Source organism: Pholis gunnellus, assembly GCF_910591455.1.
Source record: "Pholis gunnellus genome assembly, chromosome: 5".
NCBI lineage: Eukaryota > Metazoa > Chordata > Actinopteri > Perciformes > Pholidae > Pholis > Pholis gunnellus.
The window spans coordinates 6,955,415-6,980,429 of record NC_136531.1 but is presented as its reverse complement, the minus strand read 5'-3'; the positions used below and the strand labels follow the sequence as shown (position 1 = coordinate 6,980,429).

Here is a 25,015-nt window from a genome sequence, read left to right as displayed (position 1 = left end):
GTGAGATGTAACGACCTGCTGCAACTGTGCAAAGAAAAGTCATTGTAGAGTGGTGTCTGCACGTTCAATCTTTAGCCAAGCAGAGCATTTGACCTTCCTCCCACTGTCTCTGTTAGCTTTAAAGGGGACAACAGAAGGTGTCCTGCAATGCAGTCGAGGTCCAAAATTACATCATAATGAAGATTTAGTTTGAGGCCTGAAGCTGTTGCACTACTGTACATTGGCAGTGTAAACACATGAGGAAACATTGGCATGTTGTTTCAACCTAAAAGGTGTAAATGTCATTCAAGCAACCACATTGCAACTTAAAATAAGGATACACACAGAGAAGAAGGTATGGTGCCTAGAATAAGTATGAAATCTCCTTTTGGGAGTTTTCACGTTTAATTGTGTTACACAAAAAAGACAACACGTCATTACAAGAATACACGCAATATAATAGTTTTCCATGTTGGAGTAACAGTTTCTATAGTTGAGTCTCTTTTTGCAGATGACTGAAGCTTTTATGTTTGGCATGATCCATACATGTTGTATTTGGGCTGGCTATAGTTTGCAATGTTCCAATATTTGCATTATATGTTCTGGTATTTGACAACAATGTGATATTTTTCCCGATACTTTCCTACAAAATCTTTGTTTTAATTAATCCAAAACTAGCCAAAGTTCTCCCTTTTTGAATGTCTTTTCCCTGCCAGTCACACGAGAACTTTGCCTAAATGAAACAGTTTTAAAATGTACTTACAGGAACTATCTGACCAAGAAATAATTTAACAAAACTGTGTTCTGATCTATCGAGACATTTGCTGCTTATTTCCAGTTTTTGACACTTTATGGTGCTTGAGATGGATTTTGTTTGCTGCCACAAAAGGTTAAACACAGCTCTGTATGTTCGATGGGCATTCTTATCCCACATTAAAGCGATTACTGGCGTAAGAAGCAGTGTTTCAGTGTTGGTGGCGGTTGTTGTGGCTTCACTAACGGAACGTACAGCCCTTTTAGTTCAGCATGTATGGCTTTATAACTCTGCCCCCGTTGGTTTTGTTCTGCACCTCAGACCCCGGCTTCCTTGGCTTTTGTACACTACTATACATGCTGAGATGAATTAGAGGGCAGTCCATTCAAGTGTTGGGAACAATACCCCTGTGCAAAAAAAAGGGTTTCTCCCCAGGTCAGGTCAAGGGAGAGGGCGGTGTCACCCCCACCCCCCCGGTTGCTGTGGAAGCCGAGAGTAACACTGAAAACTCAATTCTCTGACGTCATCCCCGGGGAGGACGATTCTGGGGGGGGGGGGGGCTTGATTTATTTCTGTGGGAGCAGGAGAAGTGCTAAATAGTTGTCGTCAACTCGAGTGGTCTTTATTTCCTGAAAGAATCTGTCCTTGTCTTAAAAATGCAATTTTGGTCGTCCATGAAAAACAGTCAAAGAGGATAAAAAAAAGAAATGCAACAAAAGAAGACAGAAAAGAGGAAAAGAATCAAAGTGATCTTGGTTGCGTGTCTGTCTCTTATGTCACACCCCGATCTCTCAGCTATAAACGTTCTAATAAAGACAATAAAGCCCAAAACAAACCTTAAGAAAAGTGTCGGCATCTTTTCAGCCCAAAAAATTTGAAAGAAGAATATTGTTTTGGGGATTTAAGAACATTGCTTAGTGGCTCCTGTGTTTTGCGAGTCTGTAATGAGACCTGAGTGCCTGATAGTAATATTTCGCAGGTATTAAACTGTATTCTAATGAAGCCTGCTGTGTCTCTGGGCCCTTGGGCAAACACTTTTCCCCGCCGCCATGTAAACATGTTTGCATTTCCCTGCTGTTGTCTCCATGGTGACCTGAACACCTGCCTTATTTGTCACCTATGTTTCGTCCTAACCTTAACTCAGCATCTGTTGGTTTGAGCGCGTTTGAAGTAAATCGTGTTTTATTCTGTTCCAAACTGTGCGATTAATCCGTAATCCTCCGTGGCAGACGTTGGTTTTAATGCTGCAACGAGACTGTGAAAGCCAAGAGGCATGGCGAGATTTGCCTGAAGCTGATCTTGGCACCGGGCTCAGATTGCTGGAGCAACAATTGCAGAGCAGAGGCCGAGGTGATGCAGACGCAGTGGTGTGCTGCAGGCCAGACACTGATCACCTGTTAACAAAAGAACAAACGGGAGAAGAGTCAAAGCTCTGTTTTTGAGCCGTAGCGTCGCAGATGGTGTACCCTGTCCCATCTCATCCCTCCTTCCTGTCATTTCCTCGCCCGAGTGGGTTTTCTTTCACCTGGTTTTCTTTTTCTCTGGGTGAGTGATGCCTTTGTATTTTTGTTATTAGGCGATGTGTGTTTGTTTTATGATCTGAAGCTTGATTTACTTCTGGAAAGTGTATCTATCAGACAGTTTTGTTCCTATTAGAAGTGGGTCATATGGATTAATTCCTCTGTGTTGGTTTTAATTCTGATAACCATATATAAAGTGATATGAAAGATATTCAGTTCACGACGCTGAAAAAAATGAGATAAGCAGCAAATCTAACTGTTGTTTCTATGATTAGATGAATTCCCTCCTCAGTTACAGGTTAGCTGACTGTAACCGGTGTTACAGGTGAGCTAGTCCTTAATATTAGTCTTAGCTCAACCCGTCCTAAGCCTGTTTAAACAGCCATTGCCGGAGCAGCATCGCGTGTTCTGCAAACTGGCAGCTTTAATCTTCAAAATCTGAGAACCTCGTTTCAGACACAGGCTGTTATTACCAGATTTATGCTAAGCTTGGGGGATATGTCGTGTTGGGGGCGACTGCATCTGCACACAGTCTTTACAAAATCCTTCCTTCTCTGGCTCTGCAGGTGTGTGTGTGTGCAGTCAAGAGTTTTTGTCAATATGCATCTCCATTAGATTGTTCTTCATCATGCAAGAACGGCATTTATTACATGGTGCTATGCAGAGCTGATGTAAGATATATGATTTGTGACAGCGTTGGCAGTCTCTGTGTTTCAGCCGATCTCCAGCTTTTAATTCCAATACATCTCATATTATTAATATAAGATAAAGTAAACAACTCAACTCATCTTTATTTTTCTAGCACCTTTCATACAATCATGCAGCACAAAGTGCTTTACAGGGCAAAATTAAAACAGCACAGACAAAATACAATAAAATAAATAAATAACAGACAACGCTAGAATTTTGTAAGACTAAAAATAGATAAAAGTCACAAAATAATATGGAAACCAGTGATTAAGACTTGAATACTAAGGCAGTAAATGACTTGGCACCATAAGTCTAAGCCAGGCTAAAATTATACATTTAAATAAACACAATAAAGACGGTAACTTTGGCGGATATCTAACTCTTGTGGCCGAAGCCTCAAATTGACGTCAGATAAACTTTCGAACCCTTTTTTGCAGAGAAGAACTGTGGACTTTGTCCTTTATCACTTACATTAAAGCACTTTAGAGATTCTCTTTACCTGACTATCGCTTTGAGACAGACTTTACAAATGATCCTTTTAAAAAAACTAAAATGATGAACCCATTAAACACTACTGTAGCACCAAAGAAATGACTGTTAAATGCATATTATCATGCCAGTTTTATCACACACTATTTATAGTATTTTTAAAGTGAGAGCGCCGTCATTCCCATGAAGAGAAGCTCAGTCACTAGATGATACGGTTGCATTTCATGACTCATTCAACAGGACTCAGAACACAATGCCATAATTATTTGACTTAATCATTAATCAGAACTTTAAGAGCCCCAAATAGCCTACTAAGTGTTTCCTACTTTCCAGACTGCACTACATAACCCAGAAACCCACATTGCTTCCATAAGAACTCATGGCTAAGACTCGTCAGTGTTGTCCAATTGTCCTTTTAATTAAAAAAAAATACCCACGGAGTAGTTTATTTTAATCCTCCAGCATCATTCGCTAGATTACAGTAAAAAACAACAACTAGATAATTGAGATTTGGAGATAATCTTGCTGTTTACCAAACTTTCTGAATTGACAAGACAGCGCTGTCACCTCCTGCTGACAAGCCTTCCTCTCACACTGAATGGGACTTTGATGCAGAGAGAGATGGAAGGGAGATTGCGGCCTATTTATAGCAACGCTTGTGAATCGTGTGCCAATTTTGAGACCGGGCAGAAGAACATCAGGGACAGTTTTAAGGAACATTTAATTGCGCTGAAGATCGAGCAGGAGCGTAATTGTTTTTTAACTAATTTAAGAGGGCAGCGCACTGCAGACTTTAAAAAGATGCTATTTGCAGGAGATGTCTCACTTTTTCAGGAGCATTTTTTTTCTGTCTCTTGCCTCTTAACATCATTCACTTAGAATGATTACCTTACTGGTGACGAGTCAGACAGAGATCATCCTCTGCTGACATTCAGCAGACAAACCTGTGATGCAGAGATCCATGTTCTTCAATATGGCAGGTTTAGTTTCACATGGCATGAAAGTGCTAAGTACTGTACCTTGGCCTCCTCACTCTAGACACATAACAGCATGTAATAATCCCCTTAACACCAGTGTTGCAGATTTGAGAGTGAAGAAACTGTTCAGTTTTGCTCGAGCCACGTTAATCCCCCACGTCCAGCCCACTGTATCATTGTTTTTGGATGTAGCCTGACTCATTCTGCAACGTCATTTCTGAAGTTCCACGTCACATGCTGTAGCTTCAGCCAGAGTTCCCTCTTTGGTGCTAAATAATGACTTCCGGCTTTTTTACCACGGATTAAATTAGGGATGGTTTAGGAAACAAAGAGCCTGGCAGGAGCAGTGACTTGAACTCTAACAACGGTTGAACAAAAGTTGAAAGCGAAGCAGACTGGTTGCAGTGAGTAGAGGAAATGAAGGAGACTCCCATGATGAGGATTATCTGATCTGACAGTTAGACCGAGGACTGACATGCTCATTGATGTATTTGCTCAAATAGTCTAAAATAGGCTAAAAGCTTAAGTGTTTTAACTCATCCCTCAAAAGGTGATATGGAGCTAATTTAGTCCTTTATGTGTTAAATATCCACCTACACACAGTGTTTATAAGACTTTGTAAAGTCTTATACAGCATTGATTTCAATTTACTCAACCTTCAGAGGGGATATAACATATAATAATTAAAAACATTTTCACTATCAAAGGTCTCAGATATTCTTTCTAGTCTGTTTGGATCAGTAATGTTGTTTATAAGATGTTTTTGTAAGTGACTTTAGTAATAATCTGTCGGTCAGACCTCTGATATATATGCGAAATTTATACGTTGACCTGAGATTAATTTGTTATTTTTTTAACCGGTTTATCCATCCATCTATTTATCCTTCCATTTTCTGGTGCTAAAACGGGCCCAGGTCGGGTTTAATCATGAATAAATGATTAGGAATTATAGTAGTGAGAAGCACTGACACATAGTATGTGACATAAATATCAATGAATCCATGCACTTAGTCTTCAATTTAAGGTCTTGAACCCTGCACAAACGCTGACATCAGCCGAAAACGTGTCTATTTTCTAGCGATAAGACCCAGAAGTTGAGTTTCTTTTACCCTTCAACAACAGGCTGCTTCCTGCGTCATAAATATTACACTAAGCCATAAATGTACACAGGTGACTTGCTCCTGGGTCAGCACCATTGAGTGTGTCTCTGCTCAGGACAGCAGTGTTTAAGTTAGAAGAGGGGTTACTTTATTCACGTGGACATGAATAATTTACTCTGTCAGGTTTTGCCAGAGTTAACTCAGAGAATACAGTCATAGCGGTACCAAGCGCTCAATCTCTCAAAATATTTGATAAATCCAGGATTTCCTGAATAATAGGCTCCTTGTCCACAGCGTTTCCCGATTAGACTACTTTTTCTGCTGCGTTCTGTTCTGGTATAGTGTGGTGCATTACACAACCAGTGGCACGAGGTAATAAGTGACCTGCAGTTCACCAGATATTTGATATTTAGTGGGTTACTTAAGCACATTTTGTCCAATTTTTTTTACACGGAAGCAATGTCCACTTTATTTGACCGAGGTACATCGTGTCTGAGGAAGAGGCCGGGAGCCAAATGTGATTTATGTAACAGACCAGATTTATATGGCTTGAATACATTAGTGCTGCAGTTCATCACCTTCCGAATGGTGAACTGCAGTCGCTCTGCTGTTGCCTAGAACCGCTGTACTGTAAACGCTTGGCTCTGTTTGCTACACGCACCTAAAAGGTGCCATTTCATATCCTCTGTGTGTGAAAAGAGCATTTTTGGCGGCACGGTCCTTTTGTCTTTGGTATCTGAGCAGTAGTGGCTGTGTGTGTGTGTGTGTGTGTGTGTGTGTGTTTTGTTGCTGAGAATATGCTCCACGCTCTCTATTGTGTGTCCTCTCTATTGTAAACAAGACATGGAAATCAGAGAGATAAGCCGGCGCTGGGAAGAAGAGCAGTTGTCAACTATTAAATCAAAAAAAGTCAAAAGTGTCTTACTGCAGCGTCTTAAATGTGAATATTTTCTTTTTAAACTGAATATCTTTGAATTTTGGACAAAACAAGACAATTGAGAATGTCATCTTGGGCACTGATCAACTTTTTTCACTATTTCATGACGTCGAATACACCAAACAACTACTTTGATTAATCAAGAAAATAATCGACAATGAATAATAATCTGTAGTTGCAGCCCTACTTTGATGAGAAGTAGACATGACGTCCTTTTCATCCAGGAAGTCCCAGAAAACATACTGAGCTGCTGCACAACACAGTGTTTGTCTGTTTATATGTATTGTACCTTTTTAGGTTCCGTACTTCAGTCATTTCAATGATTGAATCTGTTAATCTGACAGGAGAGACACAAATTATCATTGACTGACTGGAAAGCACAAAACAAACACATCCACAGTTTGATGGCAGAATCAGAAGGATTGCTTCCTGCTTGAACTTGTGCTAAAAGCTTCATTAGACCCTCAATCAAAAAGAAAAGGAATTAACAACAATCGTGATAATTGCATTTTTACATTTTTTAAGCAACAAGACAAATAACGTCTCGGTGATGATGAGTTAAAACAAACACATCTCAGTGCCACTAAAGTCCCGTCTGCCCCCCACCCCACACACACACACACACACACACACCACCGTTTGGACAAGTAGATTAAAAACAAACAGGTCTGACAGCGACATCCCACTGAGCCCCACACAAAACGTCTCTCTGCTAACGAGCGTTCCCATGGTAATGATGATGGAGCACGACTGGGCAAATTCCTACTGAACGCACCTCTTTGCCCCCCCGGGGTCAGTGACAGACCTCGGCTCTGCAGGGTGTTCACTGACCCTCAGCAAACTGAACTGGAAGTTAGCAGCAGGGGATTATTAGAGCAGCCGGTGGCGCCTTGACCTTCAGCATTACAAAGTTGTGAGTGAGAGCGGATTGTATTTGTTTTGGGTGGCTCCCTGGAAGCTTGTTGACAGTTACCTCCGGTTAAAATCACTAGTTTTTTATAGAACAAGAAAAGGAAAATAATCCGGCTGGCAGTCGGAGGTCTCTGTGCTTTTTGTTTATTATGAAACTAAAGATGGGTGACAAATGAAAGTACGAGACCACATGAAGTGGATTTGGCATAGATTCTCTAAGTCTGTAGACTTCGACTGGAGGGATGAATGCCATTCTTCTGAAAGATATTTGCTCACTAGGTGCTTTTGTCAAAATCTCACATGGGTGGATTAAGATCTGGTGACTCCAAAAGCTATTGCATAATTGTCATACTCCTCAACCTATTCATGAGCTGATAGTCAGATAATTCATCTGCGAACCATTTTAAATAATTTTATCAGTAAAAATGTATTTGTTTCAAACTCTAAAATGTGATTATTTCCTCCTCTATTATGACTGTAAACTAGATATCCTTGGGTTTTAGACAGTCAATTTAAAAACATCACAATCACAATGTGTTGAGACTTCTTAGACCAAACAATTAGTTGATTACTCAAGAAAAAGATCAGTAGATTAGTCAACAATGAAAATAGTGGTTAGTCGTAGTCCTAACTGACACACAAACACGAGACAAACAACAATAGAAAGGTCCTCTAACCAGACACAATAAGTCTCCTGGCTCGTCTTGGGTCCTGGGTTTGGTCTCAGTAAGTGTTCCCGTCAGAACCTCTACCTCGGATTTGTCTTTGATTCCTTGAGACCACTGCTGTCCATTTATACATTCATGTTAGCTTTGACCTGCTGATCTGGGCTGTGTTACCTGTCGAAGACTAATGACAGTGGGATATCTCTTGTCACTAATAAAGACTGATAGGGAATGCCTCGGGGTCGACGACAGGTGGTTCTTCAGCCCCACAAACTGTGTTCATTCACGGCAGCAGGTGGATGTGGGGAATCCGGACTCACTGACTGCTTTTCTCTCCCTCAGGGCTTCTCTGTATACGGTTACTAGACAGGTGTGTTTCCTCTGTAAAGCATTTTAGGCAAAGGATGTCAGGTACAGCCTTGTTGGTTGGTTGAAATATAATTAAATGAATGTCAAATACCACACATCCATCACTGTCACAGAGCTGATTTCTTTAGAGAGGCAGGATTAATGTACCTGGAGCCTGAGCACAAAAGCGCTGCATTGAATGAGTCCTAAAACCCGGAGATGAGTTAGCATGTGTGCACGTCTATGGCACGTTTATGGTTATGTGCTGGACTATTTCTTGGCCAGGCACAGTGAGTCTCAAGACTTTGATTTATTGTACTGATTAATTAAACAAGATAAAACATGTTAGTGAAGTAGATGGGTTTTTTCTTTTACTGTTTCACCCTGTTTCTAGCATGCTAAATTAAGCTAATCCAAGCTAACCGCCCCCTAGCTGTAGCTTTCTATTTAGCGTGTGTGTGTGAGAGTGTTAGCGATCTCTTCATCTAACTCTCTTCAAAAAAGCAAATGCATTTATTCCTTAAAATGTCAAACTATTCCTTTTTAAAGCAGCTGAGAGGACCAGAATAATGAGAGAAAAGGTAACAAAAGAGACGGGACAGTTTAACTCTTTGTTCCTTAGTTCTCCATAGCATCTGTTAGATGTAGCCACGTTTTTATAACACCACAGAAGAAGATGACTCAGCGTGAGGTCAGATGTTCTCACACAGTCTTATGAATTAGACATGATGTGGTGTGGTCCAGCTATGAGGACAGCTGAGTGTGCAGTCTGATGTTAGCAACGTGAGGCCATGTGTGACGTCTGCTTTCTTAATTATTCATCATCCCTGGGTATCAGGTGGAAAAGGCTGCTAACTAATCGGAGGTTCCTACTAAGATATTACCAAGTTTTATAAGATGAGACTTGATTCTAGAAACCACAAAGTGGTCACGCATGCAGTGTTTTGTACCAATTATTTATTTATTTTTATCGACACGCATCCCAAAGATAGAAAATTACCAAATTATTTCTGTTAACCCGCTGACAGCAATTGTCGCCCTCATCCACCACCATGCTTTTTGATTTATCTCCTGTTTTTTTTTGTCAGAAGCACCACTCATCTCTTTGTTTAGGCCAAGAAGAGTATCAGATCACTGTAAGTGAGTGATGTCTTGTCCTGAAACAGAATCAGTTTCCCTCCAACCGAGAGCTACAGGGCAACCGTTGACAAAGAGAGAGAGAGGGAGGGAGGGAGGGAGAGGGGAGGGGAAGTACTTCCTTTCCTTTTGTTCTGTGAGGTTAAGACTGGTTGTCTTCTCCCATTGTCATTTACCACATTATCAATAACCAGTTAAATAAATTATCCTCTGGTGTTTTTGAAAGACTGTTCTAGAAAAAGTTTGTAGAATGACTCACATTTTAGAGGTTTAATCCTCTAATAGTGTGCAGTTTACAGATTAAGCTGTGCTATCGTTTGTTGGCCTGGTACCAAGACATAAATGTCCTTTTCAGTTGCTTCGGAGGGATTTGCTATCACTTTCTTTTCAAGGGTAACCTTGCAGAGCAATCTGACAAAGTTCGACTAAATTTCAACTTTCTTTTTCTGGTGCCCTGTGTTGTTTATTAATGGTGTTACTGCGTGACAGGCTCTTATGGCAGCAGATGACTTGAATACATAAGAGGCCGCTGGTTGTTTTCCATTAAACTACAGTCAGTCCTGAATGTTGAATGGCCAACAGTATCTATTCCTCTGATTTAAATCAGTAAATCTGTCTGGTTGGGTTTTTAGTAATTGTTGGGTTTCACTTGGTTACACTTAGACTGCCTCTGCGAGAAATAAATGAATGAAATTAATTATATTAACACTGAACCAGGAATAATTGAACAGACATACAGACATTTTATTGAGAATTTATTTACATTTTATTTATTTATTTGACAAATTCACTGATGTGTCTGTCTGAAGCAAGAGCAGTACAGATCCTTTGTGCTGCATAACATTTTTAAATGAGACTTTTTGTTTTAACCTGCAATAACTTTGTTATCTCTCTTAGTGGCCCGCTACATGAGAACTCCTGTAATGGTATTTCTTTACGTAGTATATATTTCTACTTACTTAGTATATATATATATAACTTTGTTGAACTTCACTGTGTCTCTGTTGTGTAAAAGAAGAATTCTCCATTGCCTGTGCACAAAGATAATAACTATGAGAATGTTCCAGCACCAAGGCCTTCGGGCCGCCTGTTTTGGTTGCTGGCCGTTTGTTTTTGATTGTGGTTTCTATCATTTTCTTGGTTCTTCCTCACTGAGACTGTACGCATTCTGTCGTGATGATTGAACACAGTAGAGAACCTCTGCTTTTTGGTATTCTTTATTTCAGCATCAAAAGAGTCACGCAAAGCGCGTATAACATTGTTCCACCAGACTCCTTAAGAATGAAAATGATACCAAACTGTGTAACAGAAGCTAAGCTGTGGGTGTAATGTCTCTTGACCATTACACACACCAGAGCCTGACTTCAAAGCCCTTCAAAAATAGGAAAAAATAGGATTTGCCATTTGTGAGCCCCTTTGGCTGGGTACCCCTTCTCTTTTGATCTGTCTCACCCCTTAATTTCCTCCCTAATTTCAGATTGTCCATGACAACACGCATGACTACCTCTGTATAATCCTGTCCTCTGCTGTTTCTTTTTTTTTTTAGCTTTCGTAGCTCCATGGCCATCGCCGCTGCCGCCCGCCCTCTCCCTCCGGGAGGTAACCTTCAAAGGCTCTGCTCAGCACGATGGATGACCAGCTGAGTGATGGAGATGGACAGAATCAAAGGACGTGCTCCCTTCATTGTGACCAGATGAAGGGACGTCTACCTTCTTCCGGCAGTGAGGGGACGTACACTGCAGCATTTTGATGTTCTTCAGAGCAAATTGACGCAGTTAAAAGGAAATCTTTTGGAAATTATTTTTAAAAAAGAGGAACCACAGCTCATATGCTGACTGCTTCTCCCTGTGATGCTTGTTATGAGTTGTCCATCCACAACCGATGAGCCAGAGAGCTGCAGCAGCGAGGGAAGCAGCTGCACCACTTCCTCCATCACCACCTCTGACCCCTCCTCTATGTCTGGACACACTCGCACCTCCCTACCTTCCGCCGGCGATGCCCCTCACACCTCTAAGCACGAAGCTCCCCCACCTCCTCCCCTTCCGCCCCCACCCCCCACCTTCACCAACCACAACGCACGGAAGAAGCGCCGCGTCCGCAGCTTCTTCTGGAAGCCGATACCGGAGGAGAAGGTACGCGGGAAGCCCAACATCTGGACGATGGCGGTGCGGCAGCAGCAGTATCAGATCGATGTTCGCTCTGTGGAGGAGCTGTTCGGGCAGCAGGAGGACCCGGCGACGGGCGCACGTGGGGGGACGCCGGCCTCTGGAACCTCAACCCGTGTCTCCAGGTCTCGCTCCTTCAAGGAGAGCAGCAAGGATGAGGTGAGTGTGCTGACACCAGCAACGCTGGAAACAATGTTCATGAACCAAAGACGACAGGTGACGGTGGAGTTAAGAGTGCTGACACAGTGATTATACATCAATCCTCTTAGAATTAAAGTGGCCCATGTCTGGTAAATAATTCCCTGGATTTACTTCAGACCAATAAGATTACATAAGTGCCCTTATTTGTGATGTGTCAATGTTTTCACAAGTTTTTTTTTACTTGCTTGACTCGAGGAAAGTGTTTTATTCAACACTTGTATTATTTTCGTCTAATTTGAAAATCTTAAAAGGTTTTGCACACCATTGAACTTTGTCACTTGTAAACTGGGAAGAAACCAGAAATCAGTCACAGTCAGGTCTGAATCTTTCCTGATGAAGGTCTTCCAACTGAAACGCTCTAAAATTTGTAATGAACAATATTAGATTATTGTTATTCTGTTTCAGTCCATGATGCTGTCATTACAAATCTCAGCTCTCAGCTTGATTCGTAGAAATATGGAGTCCTAATGCCTACAAACTCTTACAACCACTGCCATTGTTTTTGCAAACATGTGCATAACATGCTGGTGACCTCTGGTCCTGAACTGACGGGATCAGAAAGTCCCAGATTCATAACCATACAATGCTACAGTACAAAGCTCTACCCTGCTCCCCCTGTATTAAGATATCCCTGCAGGGACAAGTTAGGCAACAGTGCTCAGTTACAGCTTTGCTTTGAGTGTAAATGATTTGTGTTCATAAACACAACAAAAGCATGCTTGCGTCATATTGGACTCCTGTAAAGTAACATTTCGTGTCACAGAATAACTGGCCTCTGTGTCCTCACAGTGAGCTGGCTGCAGCTGGTCGAACCTCAAAGTAAGCAGTTTGCAGGGAAAAGTTGTTACAAAACACTCCTTTGTGAGTTTGAGATAATGCACAAAGAAGCATACTGTATCTCCAGTTGCTACTTTTTGTGTATTATACATGAAATATTGTTTACCAAACCGTACATTGATGTCACGGTCACAAGGGAAGTAGATCTATATTCATTATATTAGGGCTGCAAACAGTTTCACTCACAAGTAATCAATTATTTATTGATTGTTCCGTCTATGAAATGTGACAAATGCTGTCAAAAAGTCCTCAGATAACTTGTTTTGTCAACAGTCCAAAACCCGAAGACATTCCATTTGTAATTCTCTCACACAGAGAAAAGCAGCAAATCTTCACACCGGAAAAGACTGAACCAGAGAATATTTGGCATTTTTGTTTGATAAATGTCTTAAAAAATGAATTGTTTATATTAACGTTTATGTACATACAACATACAACAGATTTACTGTCAACTAATCATTTAAGCTCTATATTACATATCTTTAGGTATGTTGAAGTTCATTCTTCTTCTTTACTTGTCTTCCTCCTCCTCACCTGTACTTCATCATATTTCATTCAAACCACAAAAGTCTCTAATTGCTATTTAAAAGCCCTAATTATGTCTTGTGAGGGAGCCTTTTTTAAGAATGTACATACTGTACTGTCACCTGTTGCCATTGTTGATGGAGGAGGCGTGAACCAAGTGTGGCCCGGTGGAATTTCAGTGTCCCATAGTGTGACTATGGGTGGTGGTGATGGTGGGGGGGGGGGGGGGGGGGGGGGTGTAGTGCAGGTAACACAAGCAACAACAATCAGAAGTGGTTAAAAGAGGGGAGGGGTGTGGGTTCATATGTTTCATTGGGTGTTTGACCACATTCATGAATCACTTCTCTCATTTGTTTTCAGATCAGCATCCTTGACTCCAAGAGGGGGATGAATGTGGGAATTTTCCTGAAGCAGTTCAAGAAGTAAGTCTTCCACCTGCTTCACTACCTGATGGAAGACCTGCTTCCATAAAGCTCAGTGGAGCATTTACAGATTTCAGGCAAATACAAATTAAATAAACAGCCTGAAACGTCTTAGTAAGCCTGAAGCAGCTTTGATGCTCCTTGTTATGGATTCTCTCTGGAGTCTAATAAGACTTGTTATTCCCTCACTGGTGTTTTAATGATGGTGGTGGAGAGTGCTTTCCAAAGACTGCTTCGCACAGCTTTGTGTTATTTCCCGCATGTCAGTTGATGACCATACAGTTGCTGGTTTGTGCGGATCTAAAGAGCCAATATGATTACTTTTGCTTTTATGGGGAGTTGATGCATCGATGACTGGAAATAATGCTCCAGAAGTCGTATGGGCAGATGTGTCGCATGACAAAACTCTTGACTGTGAAAGAGCCAAAACATCCAGCACACCCTGACGATCACTCATCGGCATTTTATTCATGAATGAATTTTACCCGGTGAAGGTCTGAACACTGAAATGTGAGTGCGCTTTATCAATTTGATGGGAAATGCCACTGTTCTGTTTGCCCCGTAAGTCAAGTCGATGTTATTTATACAGCCCAATACCACAAATCAGGCTTTACAATCTGTACAGCATAGGACACCCTCGCTTAGGATGAGACTGATAATCTGTAAAAAAAACTCAGGTTCCTCTGCCTCCTTTCAGTGCTCGTGAGATTTGAACGCCACCGAAGAAAACCAACCAATCAGAGCCGAGGAGTCTCTAGCGCAGCTGTCAATCACTGATCGTGAACTCCGATCAAACTGTCAAACTCGGCAGTGCTGATCAAATATGAATTAAAAGGTTTTGTTGCTACATTGCCTAAATTTCACATCAAATGTTTTCAGAAAGGTGTTTTAGTTCTGGAACTCTCGAGATGTGTTTGATCGTTGTGTTTTCTGTCTGTCGTGTGGAGCAGAGAACACAAAGTGCGTTCGGTATCTTTCTTTTTGCATGGCGGTGTATTTGCATGGCTCCCCACTGTATTTTAATGACATTTGAATGTCAGCCATACTGCACTGAGTCAGGACCTCATCACTGTTTATTTTTCTGGATCTCTAATATGCATTTATCCTCTGTCCTATATATATATATATATATATATCCTATCCTATTACTGCTTTGAGTCGGTTTTCCCAATATCATTTTAAAGTGCAGAACTCGTCATATAGCATTTAATACATTTTTCTTTCAGCCATTCAGCAGTGTGTTGTATCAATATCCATGACTGTTTTCATTAGTGTGCAATCACCGCTTACTTGAATATTAATATCTTTTTCTCTCTTATCAGTTCATGAGAATCAATAATGCAACAATCCCTGTATTCAGGCTCAAAAATAACACGCGGCATGCAACTCTTATGTAGTAACAAAAGAGTTTTCATGCTGTGCCAGTTTTGAAAATCTATAGTGTCCAAAATGACTGTTCTACTGTTACAACTACAATGATTGTTGAGTCCAACTGTGGCCTGAAGAGTCGGATTAACATGTATCTGATACAACAAGGGTTGAATATGATGAGCCTCAAAGGTTATCACCGAGCTACCGCACCAGGTTACGTCATTTTGTGAAGTGTCAGCTTACTGGATATTGTTTTGTTTATAGCAGTGATGTAATTGTGTTGCAGCACTAGAGACTTGGGTGTGTCACAGATCAATGTCACTACAGGTAATGAAACGTGATTGAAAATACGTGTTGAACTGTGAATATCGTGTAGTAAGAAGGAGCAAAGAAATGCTCACATATGCAGTTGAACATTGTCATCATCAGAATTTTGGGGGATTTGTTTAGTCCCTTTGTAAACACAGAGCACCTGTGCTGTTCATCAGTGAGTTTAATTGAAATAAACGTCAATGTGTTTCAGGTCCAACCGCTCCATTGTTGAAGACATACGACGAGGAGAGGGAAAGATTTACGGAGCGGAGCTGCTCAGAGACCTGCTGAAGCTCCTGCCTGACGTAGAGGAGGTTTGTGTTTATGAACGTCTGTGTGGCTTTTAGCAACTTCTGAATAGTGTGAAGGTTTTTTTAATCAAAAGACCAAACCTGGGGATAACAGACTGTGAATGTAGATAGAGGACAATAGAGCCTGCTGAGCTTCCTCTTTCTCTATTGACAGATCAAGAAACTTCAGGCGTTTAAAGGAGACCCAGACAAGCTGACACTGGTTGATTCCTTTATGTTCCTCTTGATCCAGGTGCCTCGGTGAGTTGATTTAAATGTTGTGTACATAGTGTCATTCAGTCAAAGAGAGAGTCGACCAAAGAGAAAAGGGGTTCCACCGTCAATTTTGGGAGTAAGGATTTGCATTTTGTGGGAACTTTCCAACAAACATTTCCCTCATTCACATGTGTTCATTCAAAAGTGTTGTATTTGTTTAGCTTGGACAGTGCATTTAAACTGTTAAATTAGCAAAGATTGGCATTTGTAAGCTCTTCCCAAAACGTTAAAATTACCTGCAAAGATTTAAGTCTCTCCAAGTTACTTCTGCTCGTTTTTCACATTTAATGGGTTTTTTTTCCATTTCATTCTTCCATTTCTTTTCTTTTTGCAACAACACTGGGTAATAACATATTAAAGTACAGTTGTAGTCACTACGGGGTGACTAATTGAGAAGTAATACAATAGCATTAAATGAAGTAACTACTTTTTAAATGAGTCATGAGTATCGGGAGGTGCATCCATCAGCTCACTGCCACTTAGCCTAAAATAAAATTCCACTGACCTTAGTTTACTTTTATTACTTACTTTGTTTAGTTAATTTGAGAGAAGGGACAATGCAAATTGATTAATACACATGGTAGAAAAGGCCATTAATTCATCTGTAGTTACAAAAGGCTTCTTAAAATATATCAGAGCAAAAACAAAAACAGGGCATGAAGTTTGAAGGTTGGAAAAGGACACAGAGGTGTATGTCTGCACTGGGGTCCAACAGCGGCTACACTTACTTCATAGGCTGAGGGTCTTTGGTGTCAACCAGAAGGTGTTGCTTCTCTTCTACCACGCCATAGTTGAGAGCGTCCTGCGGTTTGGCATCTCAGCCTGGTTTGGCAACCTCAGTGTACATGTTACTTGTATGTTTCCAAGACAAATTTCCTTCGGGACAATAAAGCCTATCTTATCTTGTCTTATCTTGTTTTAATTGGTTACTGAAAGATCTTAGGTGTTCAGTTGTCTGATGTGAATGGGAATTATACTGTATTAGAGTATATAGTTGGCCTGTGACCAGCTTATTGAAAATCATACAATGTAGAAACATCTTAGCAGCCTTTGTAGACATGCGATTTCTAAATTGGCAATAACTGGACCCTTTTTTATTAACATGTGACTTAGAGGAGCAGTTGGAGTCAATAAAAACCTCAAGATATTTGAATCCACTCACAACCTGTAATTGTTCACCCTCTACAAGTATGTGAAGGTCCCCTAGTAGATAATGTTCCCTCCTGTTTCCCCATCCATCATCCTGGAAATGATGTTTAGGCTTCTCTGCAGACACAGAGCCAGTTCCTCAGATCACAGATTTAACGGCTTCGTCCCCGACAGGTTCGAGGTTCGGATCGCGGCCATTGTCCTCCGCGAAGAGTTCGTCCCTTCCTGTGCTGTGATGAGCCGCGAGATCGATGTCGTCCGCGTCGCCACTAAAGGTATTAACACACGGCTCCGCTGCCTTCACACACACACTCACACACACAGTCACATGTGTTCAGACAGGTGACCCAGATATTTGAGCTGCTGAACAAGAAGTAGGAATGGGTCACCTGAGATACGGTGATGTGGGGACAGAATGGAAAGACGAGGCTGTGTCATCTTTGTACTGTTGATTTTTTTTAATCCTTATAAATAATACATTCAGTCACTCTGTCTACGACACTTTATTTATTATATCTAAATGGTTTGTATACTAACTTATTATACTTTTGTTTTTGTGGGACTAATAAAGGATTCTCTTATCTTCTCTTATACATTATCTAAATTATAAAAATCTACCATAAAAGTTTGCAAAAATGACCCATATTGATGTTTAATTTCAGTGGACGCCTGTGTATTACCTCAGTCTTTATCAATCTCGTTGCTAATGTTATGCTGTACATTAAACATGACCGAACAAGACTAGGAGTCTACAGCCATGCGAGCAGCCCTCTGTTGCATATTGTGGCGCCGATTGGTTTCCCCTCCCGGGGGACGTACACAGTATGACGTGTCTCTATATGCAGATATATTTACTGTGTTCACCAATTTGAGTTTATGTTAGTATGCTAACAGCTAAGGCTGATATGAATGCCATTCATTCTGCAGGTATTTGGTAAACCAAAGTATTGGACCTATTGACCCGGTGGTAGCACTGAATATAAAGTTAAGGGTTAGAGAGGGATGTGAACGTCTGAACTAAACTTCACCACAATCCATCTGATAGTTGTATTTCAGTCTGACCGACTAACATCGCATCCCTTGAGCTACAACATGCTTAAAATGCCATGTGTTGTTCAATTTGTAATTTACAGTAAAATGACACACACACACACACACACACTCTCACACACACACACACATTGAGCACACATACCTTTATCTGTACCCTCAAACATTTTCTCAGTGTTTATAAACTGAAACTGTTAGAAATACTTAACAGTGCCTTTTTGTTGCAACCATCCTGTGAGCCAGTGTAATTTTAGCTGAGTCACACTGTCCTGCCGCTCTGTGGTTTATTGGATTTTTCTTAAAGCCTCTTCTACAGTACTGTGACCTTTTCCCTGCAATGCAGAGCCATCAGTTAAACACTGCATGGGACAAATTAAGTTGAACTTTTGTGACACCATTTAATTAAAACGTTCAACGGTATGGACTATTTACCCTTTCTGTTAGTCCCTAAAAGGGCAGCTGGTCGAAAATACATTTATGTCGTCTTTCTATTAGTAGGAGTCATTCTTCCTGCTAACAGTCGTTCTGTGTGGAGCTGCTAAAGTGAAGTAGTGTGCAATGGGCTGCTGAGATCTGCTCTGGATTCTCTTTAAGTGAGTTTATATTGATCTCATCATATAGAGCTGATGAGCTGCGAGGAGCTTCATGCCATCCTGCATCTGGTGCTGCAAGCTGGAAACATCATGAACGCTGTGAGTCCACCTAATACATTAACATCATAACATCATTCTCCTATCGGCTTGATTTAAAGGATTAGACTGGAAATATTTTACAAATAATTTACTTTTTTTTTTTTAATATAAAGGTTAAGTAATTTCCTTAGTCAGCTGGGCGCTGTAGTTTTTGTTAATTGTTTCTCAAATAGGAGTAAATCGAATGCAATTGGTAGGAATGTTTAGCTGAGTTTAGCATAAAGACCACATTCTGTCCGAAGGTAAGACATTTACTTTAAAGCTCACTAATTAACATGGAATACTAAAATTGAGCCAGGCTTGTGTCGCCCCCCCCCCCCCCCCCCCCCATGTTCTTATTTAACTCGTGAGACGAAAGCAAATAAGAATATTTCTCAAAATATCAACTTATTCCTTTAAATAAATTGGATCTTTGTCACAGAGACGAAGTACAGAACATCACCAGCCTTATCCGTCAACGTCTTGTCTCTGTGAGATCTTTGATTGGTCCTTCTGCGCTTCTCAGGGCGGTTACGCAGGCAACGCTGTGGGCTTCAAGCTGTCATCCCTCCTCTCATTGGCCGACACCAAGGCCAACAAGCCGGGCATGAACCTGCTGCACTTTGTCGCCATGGTTAGTGAAGGCTTCAGTTATACAATAATGACGCACACAATACCTTTAAGAGCTGTCGTCTGTAACCGAACACGATACGGCAAAGTGGGGCGTCAGAAAATTACCATTTAAACACTTCTCCGACACAATGTCAACATACAAGTTAATATTGAAAGCTTTACAGCGCTTTTGATTGTTGCAGGTTCACTTAGTGGGATGCATTAAGTCAAACCTCTACTCTATATACTTTACTAGATAGAATATCATACCTTCTATTGTGTGAAATCAAAGTAAGGCGAGACACATTTTTCGTCCAATAGTCAGCTGTCAGACACAAATAAGTTATTTTATATAAATCTTTCTCAGCAGTGGTAGATGAGTAAACAGACTGCAGGAGGTCAGGTGGACAGCAGATGGTGACAGGAAACAGAAAAGAGCCAAGAGAGGCTGGCCAGGCACTTGCATAACCAAACAAAGAGCGGTCCTGCCTTCACAATGCAAATGATGCCGAGTCATCATGCTCGGCAACAAATCAGTTTGGATGTAAACTGTGTGATCTGTCTCACTCTCTCTCTCCACGCAGGAGGCAAAGAAAAAAGACGAGAAGCTGCTCAAGTTTCCAGAGAAACTGCAGGATGTCCAGAGCGCCTCCAGGTAAACTGCAGACTAAGTCGGAAAACGTAGCTGTAACAAAAGAGACATTACATGGCGTAATTTGTCAGTGACATATTTTCCCCCAAAGGTTGTTTAATTTCAACAAACTTAATTTGGTTTGTGGTATCGTTAAAAAACTGTGGTTAGCTTGCAGCACGACTCGTCCTGCACCGATCACATTTAAAGCAGCTTCATATACTATTTAATAACACCAGTAACTCTGAATTTTGAAGTATCTAAAGTTCTTTTATGTTTTATTTCTGTGTGGCCAAAAGTCATACAACCGTTTGATCAAAACCGCAGCTTTAACATGTGTATTTATTGCTGAATTGACAACAACATCCAGCCTCTTTAAACACGCGGACATGTAGTTCTTTGAGAGTCGTGTTCAGAAGGCAGTGTGATGCTGGTGGCTGTCGGGCTACGTCAGCTTCACAAGGTCGTCTCTGTGTGGAGACAGTACAGCTCCTGCACCAGATTACCCCTCCCTCCCTCCCTCTCTCCCTCTCTCCCTCCCTCCCTCGGGATATGTGAACGTTTTTCTCACTGTGGTCATATCTTCACCTTCAACGGATGACATTCTGATCGTGGGTTCAGGAAAAAGTTGTCAAATATTGCCATGCTCAGCAGTATTATAAGGACAATGTGATTGATAATCACCAAAATTGTCTCTAAGCACATTTTCCTGATTTGAATTTCCCTGCTGTAATGTTTTCATGTAGGATCTCAGTGGAAAACATCGAGGTGGAGTTTTCCTCCTTATATGTTCGGATTAAATCCCTGGAGGAGAAAGTTCAAGAAGACCAGGAGCTTCTGCAGCAGCTGGAGCCCTTTCTGCAGGTGAAGCAGCAGCAGCATGAAATACTTTAAACACACAGACACACGTACAGGAAGTTGGATCCAGGCTACTGTACATGCTGACTCAAGTGCTTTAGATAATGACACCCATAAAAGTGTAATGATAAAGAAATGCATGTGCCTGATGTCTCAGAGTTCAGCGCGGATGCTGCAGGACCTGAAGAGACGCAGGCTGGATCTGCGTAAAGAGGGGAACGCGCTCATCGACTTCTTTTGTGAGGACAAGGACACCTTTAAGCTGGACGAGTGCTTCCGCATCTTTCAGGACTTCTGCATCAAGTTCAAGAAGGCTGTGAAGGTCAGTTTTAGTGACATGATAATTCTGGATTGGTTTACAGCTTTTTGTAGGGTCGTGCCTCATTCTAGCGGGTAATAATCACATCGTATCAGGGATCAGGGAACACAACGTTGTAAAAAGAGGTCAGACTGGGCAGGAAACCCAACAAGACAAATGCACAAGTTTTAAATAAACCACCGTAGTCAAGTGCAATTGCAAAATGAAAAAAAACAAACATGTAACAGTAAGATTAACACCCAAACTGTTTGATGTAACCATCCATTACAGTCAGCCTCACCTTTCAACTTCAGCTTTAACTTTATTGTCCGCTGGGGGGGGAATTGTCTCACAGCCAGGTAGAACATAGATCTACTTTCTCATTCAATAGATTTTATTGTGCAATTACGGATTCTTACTGACGTTTCGTGTGGACTCACTTTAGGTTTTAATTCCAAGTGACGTGGTTTAAATACTGGCTTAAGTGTTAGTTATTTACAACCTGTCTAATCAGACTTACTAGTCCAGTGCTTCCTTGTGGCCGTTGGATTTGCTGGCCATCAGATCACGGACACGTTGGATTTTTCCAAAGTATGCGTTGTAACCAAACTGTTCCACGTCAACAGGAAGTAAGACGTAGACGACAGGAAGCCGGGCTATAAACAAAATGTTTTGGCTTTTCCACTGCGAAAACTGTAATTATGATTAATATATGATGAATAGAAAGTAACATGCCATTTTCTCCGCCCACTCATTTCTTTAAAATGTATTTGAGGGTTTTATCACATAAATACGTGACATTTTGCTTGTTGGATAATCATGAGAACCAAGCTTTGGGCGGTTCTGTCCTATTCTGTCAACCAAAGCACTGTGCTGTGATAAATCATGGCTAAAACCACAAAAGTAAGCACCATGTTGAGATATCTGGGAACTATCTAGTAAGAGTGAGTTACAGGTGCTTGAAATGTTTATTTCTTACAATCCAATTTGATATTAGGATTTATTTGTGTCCCTGTCTTCTTCTGTAAACATTTCTCCACGCTCCTCTTTTTCTCAGGACAACACGGACCGTGAGTTAAAGGAAGCGGCCAGACAGCGTCGTCTGCAGGAGTTGGAGGAAAAGCGGTTTGCTTGGTCGGGGGCAGATCAGAGCGGTGGATTTGGCCGGAGCAGCAGCGAGAACGACGTGGAGATGCTCACCAAGGAAGGCCTGCTGGACTTCTTCCAGCAGAGGTCTCAGAGTCCACACAGTCCGCTGGGACGCTCCGCCAGCGCCCGCCGCCACCGTCACACCATGACCTCCATAGCGGACCGAGAACTCCAAGGATACCTGGAGCTATTCGGAGGCTCTGGGAATCCCACTGACTACTCCAAGTTTAACAGCCTACCTCGGTCGGGCCGCGCCGTGCAGCGGAGGACGACCCCCTGGATCTTAGCCCAGGACGACAACCGCGAGCTGGGCTGCGACAGACAGGCGACGTCTCCACGTGCAGAAACTGAGCCAATCAGCCCGCTGGCCAGGTTTTCCTCCTCTGGGCTAAATGATAATGAACCATACAGCAATAATTACTCATCTGTGTCAGAGGGCAGCGCTCTGCCTCGTCCCTTTTGTGTTTTTCAGAAGTCCTCCCATCTCCCCAACCCAACGATTAGCGGCCACATGAACGTTAGTGTAGAGACGCACACTTTAGTTCGAGGTCCTCAAACTTTCGACCTACCTAGTCCAAACAACAATAGTAATCCTATGCACTTTGTCAACCAGGGGGATGTCGTGGTGACTGATTTGGAAAAGGACAGACTGTTCCTTCCTATAAATCTGGACATCCTCCTACATGATAACGTTTTAGCGAGAGGAGCCGATCCCAAGGTGGCCTGGGGAGGGAGAATAGATCATCCCACACAGGCTGGCGTCTCTCCTGAGAGAGAAGAAGAGGACAACAGCACATTTTCATCAACAACCTGCGATACACCCCTCCCACTAGATCCGCCTGTATCCAATAAGAAACCATCGGTTTATATACTAGACTGCACAGAAATGGACTGCTCTGTCACCTCTGATTACTCTGAGGTTGAAAGCTCGTCTCTAACGAAAGAAGGACTTCATTTCAGAACGACTGGCCGCAGGAGGACCGATCCGGAGAGCCAGCAAGATCCGAGCTCTCTATCCTCTAATTTGGAGTCCATGTCGCCCAACGACCAGTCGGTCTCAACCAACGAGCTTTCGGCGCCCAAATCTGTGGACGCAGCATCCATGACCCCGTCTGCTACCACAGAAGAGTGGGACACAGAGAGCTGTGACACGGCCGAGGGGAAACAAGGTGCGGAGAAAGATGCGGAGAGAAGCAGCAGAAAACCAGCGCATACAAAGAGCAAAGCCAACAAAGCGCCGAAGAGCAGCGGAGGTCACGTTGTGCGAACGCTGACCAGCAGCGAGACCCAGGGCATGAGGAAAGTTGTGCCCATCAGCAGGCTCACAAGGACGGGTGGCAGCAAGGCAGCAGAGAGACCTTTGGTGCATGACAGTGGAGGGTCGCGCCGGCCTCTCCGTGACCAGAGCACCCCAGCGAGAGGAAGGAGCGAGAGGACCACAAGACCTCCTCGACCCTCCAGTCTGCCTCCGGATGAGTCGAAAGATCTGAGGGAAAGCAGCATCACAGGCGGCGTTTCGAGATGGGCTCGAGATTCGATTCCGAGAAAGGCGTCCATCCACAAGCCGAGCGCCAAACCCCTGAGGAACATCCCCAAGCCTGCGCCCGAGGAGAAGATGTGCCGCTCCACCATGAGAGCTCTGGCCCAAGCTCAGGCTCAGGGGGCCGCTTCCTCCGAGAACAGCAGCTGTCCCACGCTCAGCTCAAAGAACGCCTCCGACGTCCCCGGCTTCGCCCGCACCACCGTGGCTTCGACCTCCAGGACCAAGAGGGAGCTGTCGGCCCCGTCCGTCCCCTCCACCCCGTCTCGCAGCCCCTCGCTTCCGGGTCGACATAGCCCGGTGAAGCAGAACAAGTTGGCGCCCACGGTTCCAACCGGCGAGGAGCGGCCACAAGGGACAAGCCTGCGACGGGTGCAGAGCGTGAAAGCAACCAGTCGCAGCGCCTACCGCAGCGGGACTCCCCCACCACCTCCAACAAGGGAAGATATTCGTAAGACTAGTAGCATTTCTGAAAAGTCCGTCCATTCTAGAGACCTGGTGACGTTCAGCAGGGGCGCTAAACCAAGCTGGAAATGAAGCCAACGTGGTGGAAACAGACTGCAGAAAGACCAGAAGAAAGAGACTTTTTTTTTTGCTCTTCTACGATGCAGACGTATCTTCTCACATCGTGCAGAAGACAGGAATCTGAAAACACGTTCTAAGCTATTCCCACACTTAAAGGTTCCTCCAGTAGATTCTGTATCAATTGCAAAGAGCAAGATGCAATGAACTGCTCCACATGTTCCTGAATTTGTTGCTGTTGTTTTCACAACTTCCCTTTTTTTAATCAAAGGAGGGGGCATTAACTAAACTGACAAATGGCAAATTGTTGCTTTTACCCAGGAGCCTCTTTGCCTGCTTAGCTGTCTAGTAACTGTATACGCTAGTGATGATGTTGTCGTTGAACACCACTGACTATACCATGCTGCTAATTAGCGCCGACAATTTGAGACTGAGTTTCAGTGTCCGTTTCATTCAGGGTTACAGGATTTGTTGTACCTTATCTTGCTGCTGTTACGATGTATTTTCGTTGCGTTGCGTCGCTTCTGTTCACTTTTTGGTTCCTTTGCTTGATACCTCATAAAGATCTCAGTGGCCTTGTACCAGCAGAAAAGTTAAGAGTTAGTTAATTTGTCTCCGCGTGATGAAG

General features: G+C 42.5%; 1 protein-coding gene across 1 annotated transcript; it reads left to right on the top strand.

The window, feature by feature from the left end:
• Positions 1–11,358: 11,358 nt before the first annotated feature.
• fhdc1 (FH2 domain containing 1) lies at positions 11,359–24,402 on the top strand (the record flags this gene model as incomplete). Its single annotated transcript, XM_079159284.1, has 11 exons — positions 11,359–11,832; positions 13,597–13,658; positions 15,553–15,655; positions 15,807–15,892; positions 17,231–17,331; positions 18,728–18,798; positions 19,304–19,411; positions 19,974–20,044; positions 20,767–20,884; positions 21,036–21,200; positions 22,234–24,402. 11 exons carry the CDS (start codon positions 11,359–11,361, stop codon positions 24,400–24,402), a joined length of 3,528 nt encoding a protein of 1,175 aa, XP_079015410.1.
• Between the last annotated feature and the right edge of the window lie 613 nt (positions 24,403–25,015).